Source organism: Cajanus cajan, chromosome 4 (assembly GCF_000230855.2).
Source record: "Cajanus cajan strain Asha chromosome 4, NIPB_CcT2T_4, whole genome shotgun sequence".
In the NCBI taxonomy this organism is placed as follows: Eukaryota; Viridiplantae; Streptophyta; class Magnoliopsida; order Fabales; family Fabaceae; genus Cajanus; species Cajanus cajan.
Window position 1 is genome coordinate 54469995 of NC_138520.1, and position 13332 is coordinate 54483326.

Genomic DNA, 13332 nt, shown 5'->3' on the forward strand with positions numbered 1-13332 from the left:
CGCGCAGAGCCGCTAGGTCAACCTCGTTAACGGTCTGTATTGCGGCCAGGTCGATTTTGTTCTTGGCACGCATGCTCTGCGGATCGGCGTCATGCTGTTGCCGCATCTGCTCGACTTGGTCGATCAGCCTCCTCAAGGTCGCAGTGTCGCTGTCCATGGTAGTTGAGTGATCTACGTCTTCTGTTGCGCGTCTACTATGGCTTCTGGTGAATACCATACGGGTGGCCGATGAGAGCTATCTTGATCGGCCCCACGATGGGCGCCAAATGTTCTTACCGGAAATCTGTTGTAGAGCTGATCCGCCTGGTAAGATCGGTGAGCCTCCTTCACTGGTACGCTGGTGCTCCAAGATGGGGGTGGTACCTGCAAAAGAGACTTCGATGCTAAAGTTAGGGTTTGTATGAGTATTAGTCTCGTATATATAATGCACGTACCTTGGAGTGATTTAGGGTTGCTTTGGGCTTTGGGCCTGAGATAAGATATAGTATGATTAAATAGTGGATCTCGTCTGGGGCAAGATCCTCAGGGATCGGTTATGATTTGCTCAAATACCGAGCTGATGTCGTGTAGCGCGTGCCCAAGGTCGTCTTGCGTTGCTGTGCCGAGCTCGGAACTCGGCTTCGCAGTACGGATAGTACAAATATGTTATCTTTTATATCATTAAAATATTCAATTTCATCATGATAATCATTTTCATTCACTATTTTCAACTAAAGTATCAGGCTCTTCATTATTCTTATATAGTTCTTCATTCTCAAAAGTTTTAGTTTTGGAGTATATATTATCTAGAATTACATGATTTGCATCATTTTGAATAAAAATTATAGGATATTTAACAAAATAATTATCAAAGGTTGTTTTCTAATATGTTCAAGCACAAACAATTAGACAAGTATAGACAAAAAAAGAGAGAGTATAATCTATGATTCAAATTATGGGTCTTTGATGAGTAAATAACAATTAGATAAATTAATAGTACCTAGTTGTTTATTTTAAACCTTCTCCTTGAACTATCAGTTTGTTGTAATTAGAAGAAAAAAATAACAATGGTGGCACGTCACCAAGAAATTTGCAGTGGCTAACAAATAAAGGTTTTCAATTTGATTTTAAGATTCTAATAGAGTATAAGAGATTACAATTAAGAGAATAAAGATAAAATTAAGGGATTATATATGTAGGGAAAAGAAAATTTTCAAAGTAATCCTAATTTATTAACAATAAGAGAAATATAGGATAAGAGAAATTAAAGAAAACAAGTTAATAATATATTATATTATATTATATCACACTCTTCTCTTTATATTTAATATTACTATTTTTTTTAAATTACAAGTAGATTTTTATTGAGAAATAAAAAAATCACTTATCAATTGACTATTGTTGATTAATTTATTTTTATGATAATATTTCTTATATAAATTTTACTTTTATATTTATGTAAATAAAAGTTGATGCCCTTTGAAAATGGGACTTTGGGCAACACACCTTGACTGTACTTAGAGCCGCCACAAATTATTATTAGCTTGTCTAGTTGTCAAAAAAAAGTTAAGGGCAGTGTGTCAAACTCAAATAGGATGAAGAGGTTTGAAACCTTTATTTTTTTTATTTATACAAATATGAATATATATATATATATATATATATATATATATAATATGAATCAATTTGAGTCGACAAGCTAGAAAATTAATGGCTCGCAAAGAATTTGTATCACTTTAATCTACTTTACATGTGTTGGCTAGTCGAGTTAGGTTAAATCAAACTAAATTAACTATTTGATACTTTTAATTAATTTTATAAGTAATTATGTAACATCTCAATTTTTGTAAAAGTAAATAATAAATAAATTAGAATAATTAAAGTATAATATGAAGAAAATATTTTATTAATAAAGTAAAAGGAGAGAAGTAAATAAGATGATTATGAACTAGATTTATGGCCAATCTAGAGGTTAATTAAAAAGAAGAAAAGATAAAGAGATTAGATTCATGCACATCTTCTGAAAAACCTAGAACACTCATAAGAGGAGACCACCATAGAAGGTGCAAATTAGCAGTCATCGTTGTAAGAAGCACATTTATTTGCAAGATCGGATTCCAGGTAGAGAGTGAGATTGTCTAATCCTTTGGTCATATATGAGCGATAAGGATAGAAGGACGATCCCTAAGTCCCTTAGGTTGATGTGTAGAATCCGCGTAAATTTGTATAAATGCAATTAGTAATTGATTCTTGTTATACTTTATGTATTCATATATTGATTTCTGATCAAGTTGATTTAGTAATGATGAATTAATGTGTCTGTGGATGAGGGTTATTATACGCATGAGTTTGGGGATTTTAACTTGTTTTAGATAATTTTTCATGATTTGATGGTATTAAATTATTATATGAGTAATGAACAATTATTTGACCATTTGGATTGTAAATTGAACTTAAGTTGATGTAAATAAATCAATTTTGGTAAAATGACTTATGTCGATTGAAAATTTATGAAGTACAGATTCTACAACATGTCGAGCATGAGGATGGTACTGTCCAGTGTGGAGTTGCTAAAGAGGTCCCAAACCTCTCGATGTTAGGTGCAAAGTGTTGCCTCAACGCCATTTGATGTCGATTTTATGAAGAAGAGGATACCGGGCATGGCCATGCCCGGTGTGATTGAGATAGAGAGGTCATAAACCTTGTGATGACAAGCACATGTAATCCCATGCTAAGCATGCAGGACCAGCCCAACATATTTTGAAGCCTAAAGCGAGTTTTGAAGTTGGGCCTTTTTAAAGATGAGAGTGGAAAGAAAATCAACAGTGACCCATAAAAAAAATGAATTTTCAGCAAAAAATTATAATACTAGAATCGAACCCCAGTCCTTACAATGCTAGGCTTAGATAATGACCAACAAACCAAAATTAATATTGATACAACTAATTCATTAAGTTCTATAAGTAAAAAAAAAAATATTTTGGGGGTCTAAAGCTAGGACGTGGGCAGCCTTATGTTTAGGTCATCCTATAAGCACGTGTGATCTCATGCCAAACACGAGTTTAGTAGAGAGGTCCCTAACCTCTCTACGTCAGGTGCGAATCTAACCTCCTTGGGCGCCATGCCATTTTCCCTTATGATACTGTTTCTATAAATTAATTGATAATTGAGGAACCAATAGGATAAATTAAGACTAAGAATGCACACGTGATCCCTTGTCGAACATGAGTTTGGCAGAAAGGTTCCTAACCTCTCTGTGTCGAATGCGAGTCTCACCTCATTAGGCACCATGCCATTTCTCCTTATGATGTTGTTTCTATGAATTAGTTGATAATTGAGGAGTTGAGATGAAAGATTAAAACTAAGAATGAAGAGAATAACTTAATGAATATTAATGTGTAAATAGTTTACTAAATAATGAAGTTTAATAATCTAATACTTATGATGTCATATGAGAAGTTATTTTGAGATATCATTGAATTGATGTGATGAATTATTGGGATGTGATTATGTATGTTGTGATAAGTATGATGAGAATGAATTGTTAAGATGTAATGATGCATATTGTGAAAAGTACTATGATGAAATGAGAAGGATAAATCTGCATATTGTGTTGTTGTGATGTCGTTATTGAGTCCATGCATGCATACCTTATTCGTAGGATAGTGTGAGTCTATGCAAGTGAAATATTGTAATGTGATCATCTACCTATGATCCAATGGGTGTTATGGTAAGGAAACATCTAAGAGGAATAGGAGGCTACCAAGACCAGTTGTAACACTTAAATAGGACCTTGAAAACATCTCGTAATTAAGGATAGTTCAGGGGGTCGCTATTGATGACTGGTCGTTACACTATTGATGGGTGGTGTCATTCCATGACTCCCAAGCTATTTTGTATTGATGATGATGATGAGGAAGTGATTGGTACTGCATGCATGTAGAGTTAGGAGCATGCATTGCACGAGTCTCATTTTGTGATCGAGTAAATTATATGACTTGCTAGTGTGTGGATGTTGGATGAATGTATGCGAATGATTATTATAAATGTATGGATGGTGGTTTACATGTATATGAGATGTTTTAATATAGTAGATGTTTGTGTCTATCATTATGCCTTATATATGATGTGTATGGATAAAATGTATTCTTACTCCCTATTTTTGTGTTTCAACTGATCGCCACTTAAAGGAATATATTAGGTATAGGAAGAGGTATTTGATGGAAGAGTGACTTAGAGCTTTATTTGATTGGGAATTTGCGCCCTAATTAGTGTGATATCAAGATAAAGATTTATAGTTTTAATATTTTAATTAGAATTAGTCAAGTTTAATTTAATCATGTTCAATGTCAGAGCTTTGTTCAAATGGACGGTTTATGCCTTATTTTAATTTTATACATTATTTAGTTATGTTTCTTTTTATTCAATAGAGTTATTGAAAACTTTTATGAAGTCTTTTATTGAGAAGTGATATATATAAAACTTATATTATAAATGTTTATAATTTTAACATTTATTTCAAATTAAATCCTTTATTTAATTATTCATAGTAGAAAAATATTAAAATTAAGTTTCTTTCATTAATGATGGTAAATGAGTGTAAATAAATATCATGATTGAAGTATTATTTTTATCCTTCCTACTAGTAAAGGAAATATTCCTTTTGTTGTACATATTTTATAGAGCATTTTATCTTTATAATAGTCTCTTTTATTACTTTTCTATTTAATTTATTTTTCTCTCTTTCTACTCTATAAATTTCTCACAAGGGTAATCACCTATTGCATTATTTTTTTTTTAATATTTTATATTGTTTTAGTTTTTTAAATTAAGATTTTTTTTAGATACGATAGATGTGAAAAATAAAAGAAATACATTAAATATTATTCTTTAAAACATCACCTTTGTCCAATTAAACTTGTATAACTACTATTAAAAGGAATGCACTTTAAAAATTTATATAAAAAAAAAAAGTTAAAGTTGTATAACCATTTTATAACCACGAAAGAGAAAAAAAATGAAATAGAATGAAATAATATAACAAAATCAAATAAAAATTAAATTCCAAAAAATAACTGAAAAATTTTATCATTAAATTAATATAATTCTATTTTTAGTATAACTTTAATAAATTATTAGAGTTTATATATGGTTAGTATAAAAAATTTAATGATTAAATAATCAAAATTTACTATTGATACAAATTTTAAGATAATTATCTTAAAAAGTAATAATTTTATTTTACAAGATAATTTGTAATAAAATAATACTATAAAATTATTTTATGATATATATATATATATTTTTTTTTCCATATTTTTTTATGTACTTTTAAGTTTGAAGTGAAGCTATTGTATACTTTATTTTATTGATTGTAGAGATCAAAGAGGGATCAGAGAGACACGGGAGTGGCGAGTACGGACAAATATAATATCTATATAGCGTAAATCTAACGCATTGGCACGTGCTTTGATAGTTTGGTTGGGACCCTTATGTCACTATAAATACTTAGGACAATAGAGTCTTGTTTGGCAATAGAAACCAAGTCTATTTTTTTTTTCTGAAACAGAGACTTAATTTGAAGTGAAAGTAACAAGGTGAAGATGTCTTCATCAGGAGGCAGAGGAAGCCAGGAAGAGGAGAAGAAGCCTTCTGATCAAGGAGCACACATTAATCTCAAAGTCAAGGGCCAGGTCTTAATTCTATATTCACCTTCACTTAGTTAAATTTCGTGGTGGTAGTTCAAAAACATCAAGTAAAATTGTGTTCTTGGTTTTGATATGTAGTGTCTTTGTTTGCCTTGTTTTTAATGTACAACGGTTTCATTCATGTTAGAATTTGTGAACATTTACATATTACTTGGATTCCGACAATACACTTGATTTGTCTGGTTTGTATGAACTTGTTTTATACACAAGGAAAAATGAAGAGAAATAATTTAAAAGTCGCACTAGGACATGCATGTTTTGTGAAGTGTTTAAGAGAGACTTCTACACTTATGAGTTTTTTGTTTTTTGAATTCTATAATGAAATTCTAAACATTTTCATTTTTTATTTTTAATCTATAATTTAATAATTATGAACTTTCAATCTCTGTGTCTCTTTTTAAGTCTTTGGCAATGACATGCTTCATGCTTGCCGAGTTATCATAACTAACCTTTGAAAAAGGTTGAAGACTCGTATTACTTTGTTTAAAAATATTTTTGTTGGTGATTTTAAGGATTAAATAACTAATTTAAAATGACTAGATTTCTATCATCGGAGAATTGTTATTCTGAGAAAAGTTTGAAATGAAATTGAGAGACCAATATAACAAAATTTTCAAAGATCTCAGTTGCCATTTTCATCAAATTGCTAGACTATGTCATGGGTTAGTAAATAAGCTTACCCTTTTTTCTTTTCGTCAAATAAATTTCTTTAGCTGTGAATTGATAAGAACTATTTCTACTTCCTTTCTATATCTTTTAACTCCTATCTTTAAATAGTTAAGGTCAATGCACATAGAATATTTAAAAGAAGGAAAATATTATTATATTTGAAGTAATACATGATTATTGAATACATTCAACTTTATTTTTTTTTGCTACTATTACTGAATAATAAATAATTGGTATATTTTTAAAAAATAATATTAATTAAATTTTAAATTTTAAAACATCAATTAATTGTTGAGAAAAAAAAAATTAAAATATCTTAGATACTAGAAAGAGGTCTCGTACATTTTTTTTAGAGGCCATGACTTCATGCTCTGTTTCAAGCAACAGAGCTAAGCTCTTCATACTTTGCCTTCGCATGGTAATGACATAGAAAATCTGATAACGTGGATACGGAATTAAAAGTTGTATGCTTTAGTACAATTATTTTGTATTTGTCAATATAAAGTTCTTTAATACATTATAGAGGAATTCCTTTGCCACATAGCAGGTTCATTGTCGTCTAATTATCTTAGTTACTTTTTTTTTTTATTAAAATATGTGTACGGATTTTTAAAAATATGATATGATTCAACATATTTAATAAAAAATTTATATTTTAATTTTAATTTTTTATTTGTTTAAAAAGTTAAATTTATAAAAAAAAAGTTTGTTCAACATATAAATCAATCTATTTATTTATATAATATAATCAAAATTTAATATACATATATTATTTTAATAAGATTATCCTCTTTCATCTTAGTTTGTGTGTGAGTATACGTATACATGAATGTATATGAGTTAACCCTTTAATAGAAGATAATTTGGTTTATTCCTTCTCTTGTGGTATTGTATATGTATTTAATATCTTTGAGAGTATTTTTTTAGTTTGTAAATTGTTATCATAGTTATTTTAATTTGTTAAAATATGACTTGGTTATTTAGAATATACCAAGTTAGATATAGAAAATATTTAAAATATTTTTTTATACAATTATCTTTTTTTATTATAGATTTATATTCATTATATTTATTGACTAAAGTTGTGAGTGTACATCAACGTACATAAATGTACATTAATTTTTCCTCTATCAAAAAATGATTCACTTTTTCTCTTCTTTGTGACATTACATGTATTTCAAAATTTAAATTTTAATAATATTGATCAAACCTATAACAAAAATTATAATAGATAATATATTAAATTTAAGATTTAATTTTGTGAAACAAGCTCGATCTAAATATTTAAAATTTAACCTTAACTAACCTATTCTCATTCTTATCCTTCCTATATTTTCTGGCTTTTTAGGAAAATGTGACATTCTAATAATATCTTATACTCAACTGTCATTATCTCCTAATAATGCAAAGTTACTTTTTGGGGTAATTTCTTTGCGAATTTTTCATGTTTTTGAGGTTGATTATGTTGTAGGATGGTAATGAGGTTTTCTTCAGAATTAAAAGAAGCACTCAGCTTAAGAAACTGATGAATGCATACTGTGATCGGCAATCTGTAGACTTTAACTCGATTGCTTTCTTGTTTGATGGAAGGAGACTCCGAGCAGAACAGACCCCTGACGAGGTAAATTTACTTTTTTTTTTTTTTTTTTTAAAGTCTAGTACAAACTCAACTTTCATCATTCAGTTGTTATATACAAAGAATAATTTTGTTATTATATACTTATAGTTTGGTAAAATTTTCTTATATTAGTCTTCAAAATGAATTTGTATGACTCATTGATACCACAGTATTCCTATACATTCCTTTCAAGAAAATGTGGTAGCATATTTGATCTTTTTCTCTGAAACTGTACACGTACCAAATACATATATCAAAACTAGAAAACAAAAAAAAAAATGGTGGGTCATGAATGGTGTGGAATTGCAATCCTCAAACATTAATCCATTGTATTTGCATCGAAACTTCTTTTATTTCACAATCATTTTCTTCTTCAGTGGAAGAGTTTAATCTTCTTTTTTAAATGGTGGGGTCATGAACGTGATGCAATGCCCAAACATTAATTCATGGCATTGAAAGTTCAAAACTTCTTTCCACAACCATCCTCGCCTTCTCGTCAAAGAGTTTAATCTGCTTTTGTTATAAGTTATATGTTTCTACACACAATTTAGTTATGTTTATATAAAATTCTATTTTTTTATATATACATATTATTTTATAATTTTATATTAATCTCATATCCTATTCGTATCCATGCAATTGCAATATAGTCCGTCTCATATGTAATTGTTTCTTATTCTTATCTTAATTATGATAAATTACAACTTTGAACAGCTAGAGATGGAGGATGGTGATGAGATAGATGCAATGCTGCACCAAACCGGAGGTGGACATGAGTTTCTTTAAATGTATGCTGATCTTCCTCAAAATGCGTATTTGGTTCATGTTTTAAGGTTTCTATTTTTATATCATATGTTATGATACTAATGTAGAAAAATGGACAGTTTCCCATATGGAATTTTCATGTTTCTTGAGTCTTGCTGCTTAGATGTTGCTATTACTGTGTCGGATACAATATTACTGCTTGATGAATTTGTATTGTTTGTTTGGAATTAAGTTATATCGATATTTGGGCAAATATTGTCTTGTCAATTTTAGTTCTTTGTCTTACACTTTACTTAATTCGGTTCCTACGCATTAGTGACTTCTTGGAAAATTATACCAGATAAAATATATGTATTATAATATATTATTAAAAAAAATATTTACTTACTGTTTAATTAGCTTTTTTAGTTCAGTTGTTATAATTCAGTTATTACTTTTAGCTATAGTAGATTGTTAAAAATAAACTTAAAAGAATAAAAATGAAAGATATATTTTTCGTTAATTATTTAGTTTTATATTAAAATTTTAATTAAAAGTTGATATATATTTTTATTGTTAATGAATCTTATAATTAAAAAAAAAACTATATCAATAAGTTAGATAAGCAACACATATATTAACAATTATAAATTAATATTTATTTAAATTTGTTATTAAAAAATTCGGCCCAATATTAGAGTTATAAATTCGTCACAACTACGCTTTTCTTGTCTTGTTACTCTCACAATTTGTGGCTTGTCTTGTTACTCTCTTTTAATTTGTGGCATTTATTTTTATATATAAAAAGTGATTTTCTATTTTTTATATATAATTTTTGAGCTATTTTATTCTTAAATTTTTAAATAATAAAAATAATATTAAAAATTAATTATTTTTATAAATCTAAGAATTGAGTTTGAGAACTTGAGGTTTGAAAACTAAAATGCAACATTAATTGATTCATAAATTTTCGTAATTACTTAATCTCATTTTTTGTTTTATATTATACACACGGAGTTTTTTAATCCTACTAGTATACAATAATATAAAAGTTCAGAGATATTATCATAAACAAAAAAAAATATACTATCAACTAATTAAAAAACATGAAAATTTTATTTACAAAATAATTATTATAAAAAAATAATAACTTTATCTCAAATGACAATTAATCCCTTTATATTAAACATGATCACAATTTTAAGCTAGAATATTTTTATGAGTTTTTCTTTAATAAGAGAGTTTGTAGTGCATTCTTTTAACTTTTTTATCTAATTTGCATTTTATTTATAATAACTATTTATGAATTAAATATTAATATTTTAAAATAAATTATCAATAAAAAATCACTACAATATAAATTATTTATCATAAATCTAAAATATAATTTATATGTTTAAAAATATCTATTTATACAAATTTTAAATATAGAAGAGGACACTGGAGTAAGTATGAAGTAGTGACTAAGGCTATGGAGAATGCACTTGTGTTACAGAATTGTCACTAGAGGTGAAGTGAGTGCGAGAAGTTGAGTCTATGGGAATATATGAGGGGTATGGTAATGAGATGATCCTTAATCCTCTTAGGTTTTTGATTAAATCTCCTTGGATGACGATGTATGCAATCCGTTGTTTTAGTGTTGTATTATCTTAGTAAATTTGTGATTAAATTTTGATTGAATTAATTTAATGATAAATTGAAATGTTTGAGGATTAGGGTTATGAGAATTGGGGGGTTTTGACTTGAAAGTATGAATTGGAATGATATGATAATCATGTGTGGTTATATGAACATTATTTGGCTGTTTTATCATTTTTATTGTGAAAAGACACTTTATGATGGATTTGGATGGGTTTAGGAGAACCCAGATTTCAAGGTTCAAGATTCTACGAAGTGCAGAATTCATGCAAGGTCAGGAACGCCTTCATGGTGTCAGGTGTAACACCCCAATTTTCAAAAAGGATATTATTATTATTATTATTATTATTATTATTATTATTATTATTATTAGATGGTATTTGGTCATAATTATTTTAATAATTATAGAGGAATATTATTTTGTACGTTTTAAATAATTATTATTTTGGACAATTATTTTGTACGTATTAAAATAAGTATTTTTATTAGCATTTTTAAATAAATATTTATATGTTTTAAGAGAAGGTTGATTTTATATGATATTTTGTTATTGAAATTATATTATTATATTTAGGGTCAGAAATATATTATTATTATAGAGAAAAAATATTTTATAATATACATGTATTTATTTTATTTAATTATTTTGTGGAAAATTAGAAGTGGGTTAGAAGAGAAGGAAAATGGGTTGGGTTGACCCAGTCCAATGGATTAATTTTAAGAAAGGAGTCAGGTGGTGTTAACCCTATCTGCCTCATTTGCGTTCTGAAGGGTTAGGGAAAAAAAAGAAGAGAAACAAAGAGCTCTAAGGAAGAGTACTCAGGAACGATCTTAGATCACACCAAGACCATTCATCTTCTGCTCATCCAGGTACGGGGGGATGGGTTTCTTCATATGTGAATATAGGGGTGTTCGGGTAGTGAGGGCAATCTCTAAGTCCCTCTAGGAACTCTATTTAAAATTCTGAACGATTATCTGTGCAATCAATGTTCTAAATTCTTAATTCATTTGGAAGAACTTATTTCTTGAATTGTCTTTGAATTCCATTGGGGCTTTCTTGTTAATTCTTTATCCTTAAATTTGATGACTTGAATTTTATGTGTTAAGAAGAGTTTAGATTTTTTTTTGTAAAACCAATGGAAACCAATTTTTGAGGCTTGAGATGTGTATGGATTGATTTGGAACGTATGTGTCGCCACCCGCCGAAACGGACATTGGCATTCGCGACGATGGTTGGACTCTTTTTAAGTTTTGAAAAATGGTGGATTGTTAGAACGACTTATTCTCAAACTGAGACCTCATCGAGCTAACAATTTTGTTTAAATGACTCTCACCAATCCATGTTAATCCCAAGCGGGACCCTCCATGGATTAGTGGTTTTCGCAAAAAGAAGGGGTTCTTGGAGTCGCCACCAATGTTTTACTCAAAACATTGGAAAAAGATATAAGGCAATTGATTTTCGCAAATCAACTTCGGCCATTACAACCAGAGTTGGGTAAGGGAGTCGGTTACGTGTGAGGAAGGTGTTAGCACCCCACAACGCCCCTTTCGGGTTCCCTATGACAGATTATTTCATAAATAATAGCGTAAAGTTACTAAATTACCCCCATTTATTAGAAACGATTATAAGTAAAATTTTTACATGATGAAAGCTCTAAACATGCAATGCAACAATCAAAAAGCAATAAATAAAAGCAGTAAAAGAAAGGATTTGGAAAGAAACCTTCGAAGCGGGCTTTTATATATTCAAAACGAAGTTTAGGAGGCTTTTTGGCGCTCCTTCCCACTACACGTCTGCTCGCTCCTTTCCCTAAAAATAATTTTTACTACGGAAATCAAAGAGATTTCCCTTCGACTTGTTCGAGTCTCAAGCTAATGGCTCATGACTCAAGAACTTCGTCGGATCAGCTCTCGGAGAGATTTCTAGGGCAGAGAATGGCTCAAAAACCCAAGAATACTCAGCACGAGGGTCCAGAAGTGTGGAAAAAGTGTGGAATGATGTGCAAATGACGTCCTATTTATAGGATTGAGGCGCAATACGGCCTGGGAGGTCAATACGGCCCGTACTGGGTTTTTGAACTACAGTACGGCCGTATTGAATTCAATACGGCCGTATTGAAGTTCAAAAACTTCAATACGGCCGTATTGAAGTTCAAAAACTTCAATACGGCCGTATTGGTTTCAGTATGGCCGTATTGTAGTTCAAATAGCTCAGTACGGCCGTACTGAACCTCTGGGAGGGCGTATTGGGCTCTAATCCTCACACACCCTTATTCTAAGCTACTCTAAGACTTCTAGACCTACAAAGAATCATCCTAGGGTCTTCCAGGAGTCCTTCCGGCTGACTTTCCTTCGGTCTTTGAGAGTCTTTGAGCTTTATTTCCGACCCGGACAATTTTAGGGGTCTATAGCTGCCCCCCCCTTTACTTAGTCGAACGACTTTTTGGTGTACCGGTTGAAAGTAAAGGAGTTGACCCAATTGTCCGGGGAGTAAGCCATCCTTCCGACTTGTAGTGTCTTCCGGTGGGAAAATTGTTGAGTGGCCTCTCCAGGTTGAGTATTAGTCGTCGCCTCTCCAGGCTCGTGCATACCTCGGTGTTTCTGACAACCTCGGTAGCGTGAGTTTGCCCTCTCCAGGGTCTGCATGCCTCCGTGTTTCTAACGACGTTGGCAGCTGCATACCTCCGTGTTTCTGACGACGTCGGTAGCTGAGTATTGGTCGTCGCCTCTCCAGGCTTGTGCATACCTCGGTGCTTCTGACAACCTCGGTAGCTGCATACCTCCGTGTTTCTGACGACGGGGTAGCTGAGTATTAGTTGTCGCCTCTCTAGGCTCGTGCATACCTCGGTGTTTCTGACAACCTCGGTAGCTGCATACCTCCGTGTTTCTGACGACGGGGTAGCTGAGTATTGGTCGTCGCCTCTCCAGGCTCGTTGCATACCTTGGTGTTTCTGACAACCTCGGTAGTTGCATACC

General features: G+C 30.6%; 1 protein-coding gene across 1 annotated transcript; it reads left to right on the plus strand.

Annotated features, from left to right (window-relative positions):
- The first annotated feature begins 5500 nt into the window (after positions 1-5500).
- Positions 5501-9006, plus strand: LOC109792290 (small ubiquitin-related modifier 1). The gene is made up of 3 exons (XM_020351685.3): positions 5501-5672; positions 7828-7977; positions 8689-9006. Exons 1-3 carry the CDS (start codon positions 5583-5585, stop codon positions 8758-8760), a joined length of 312 nt encoding a protein of 103 aa, XP_020207274.1. The 5' UTR covers positions 5501-5582; the 3' UTR covers positions 8761-9006.
- Positions 9007-13332: the final 4326 nt, after the last annotated feature.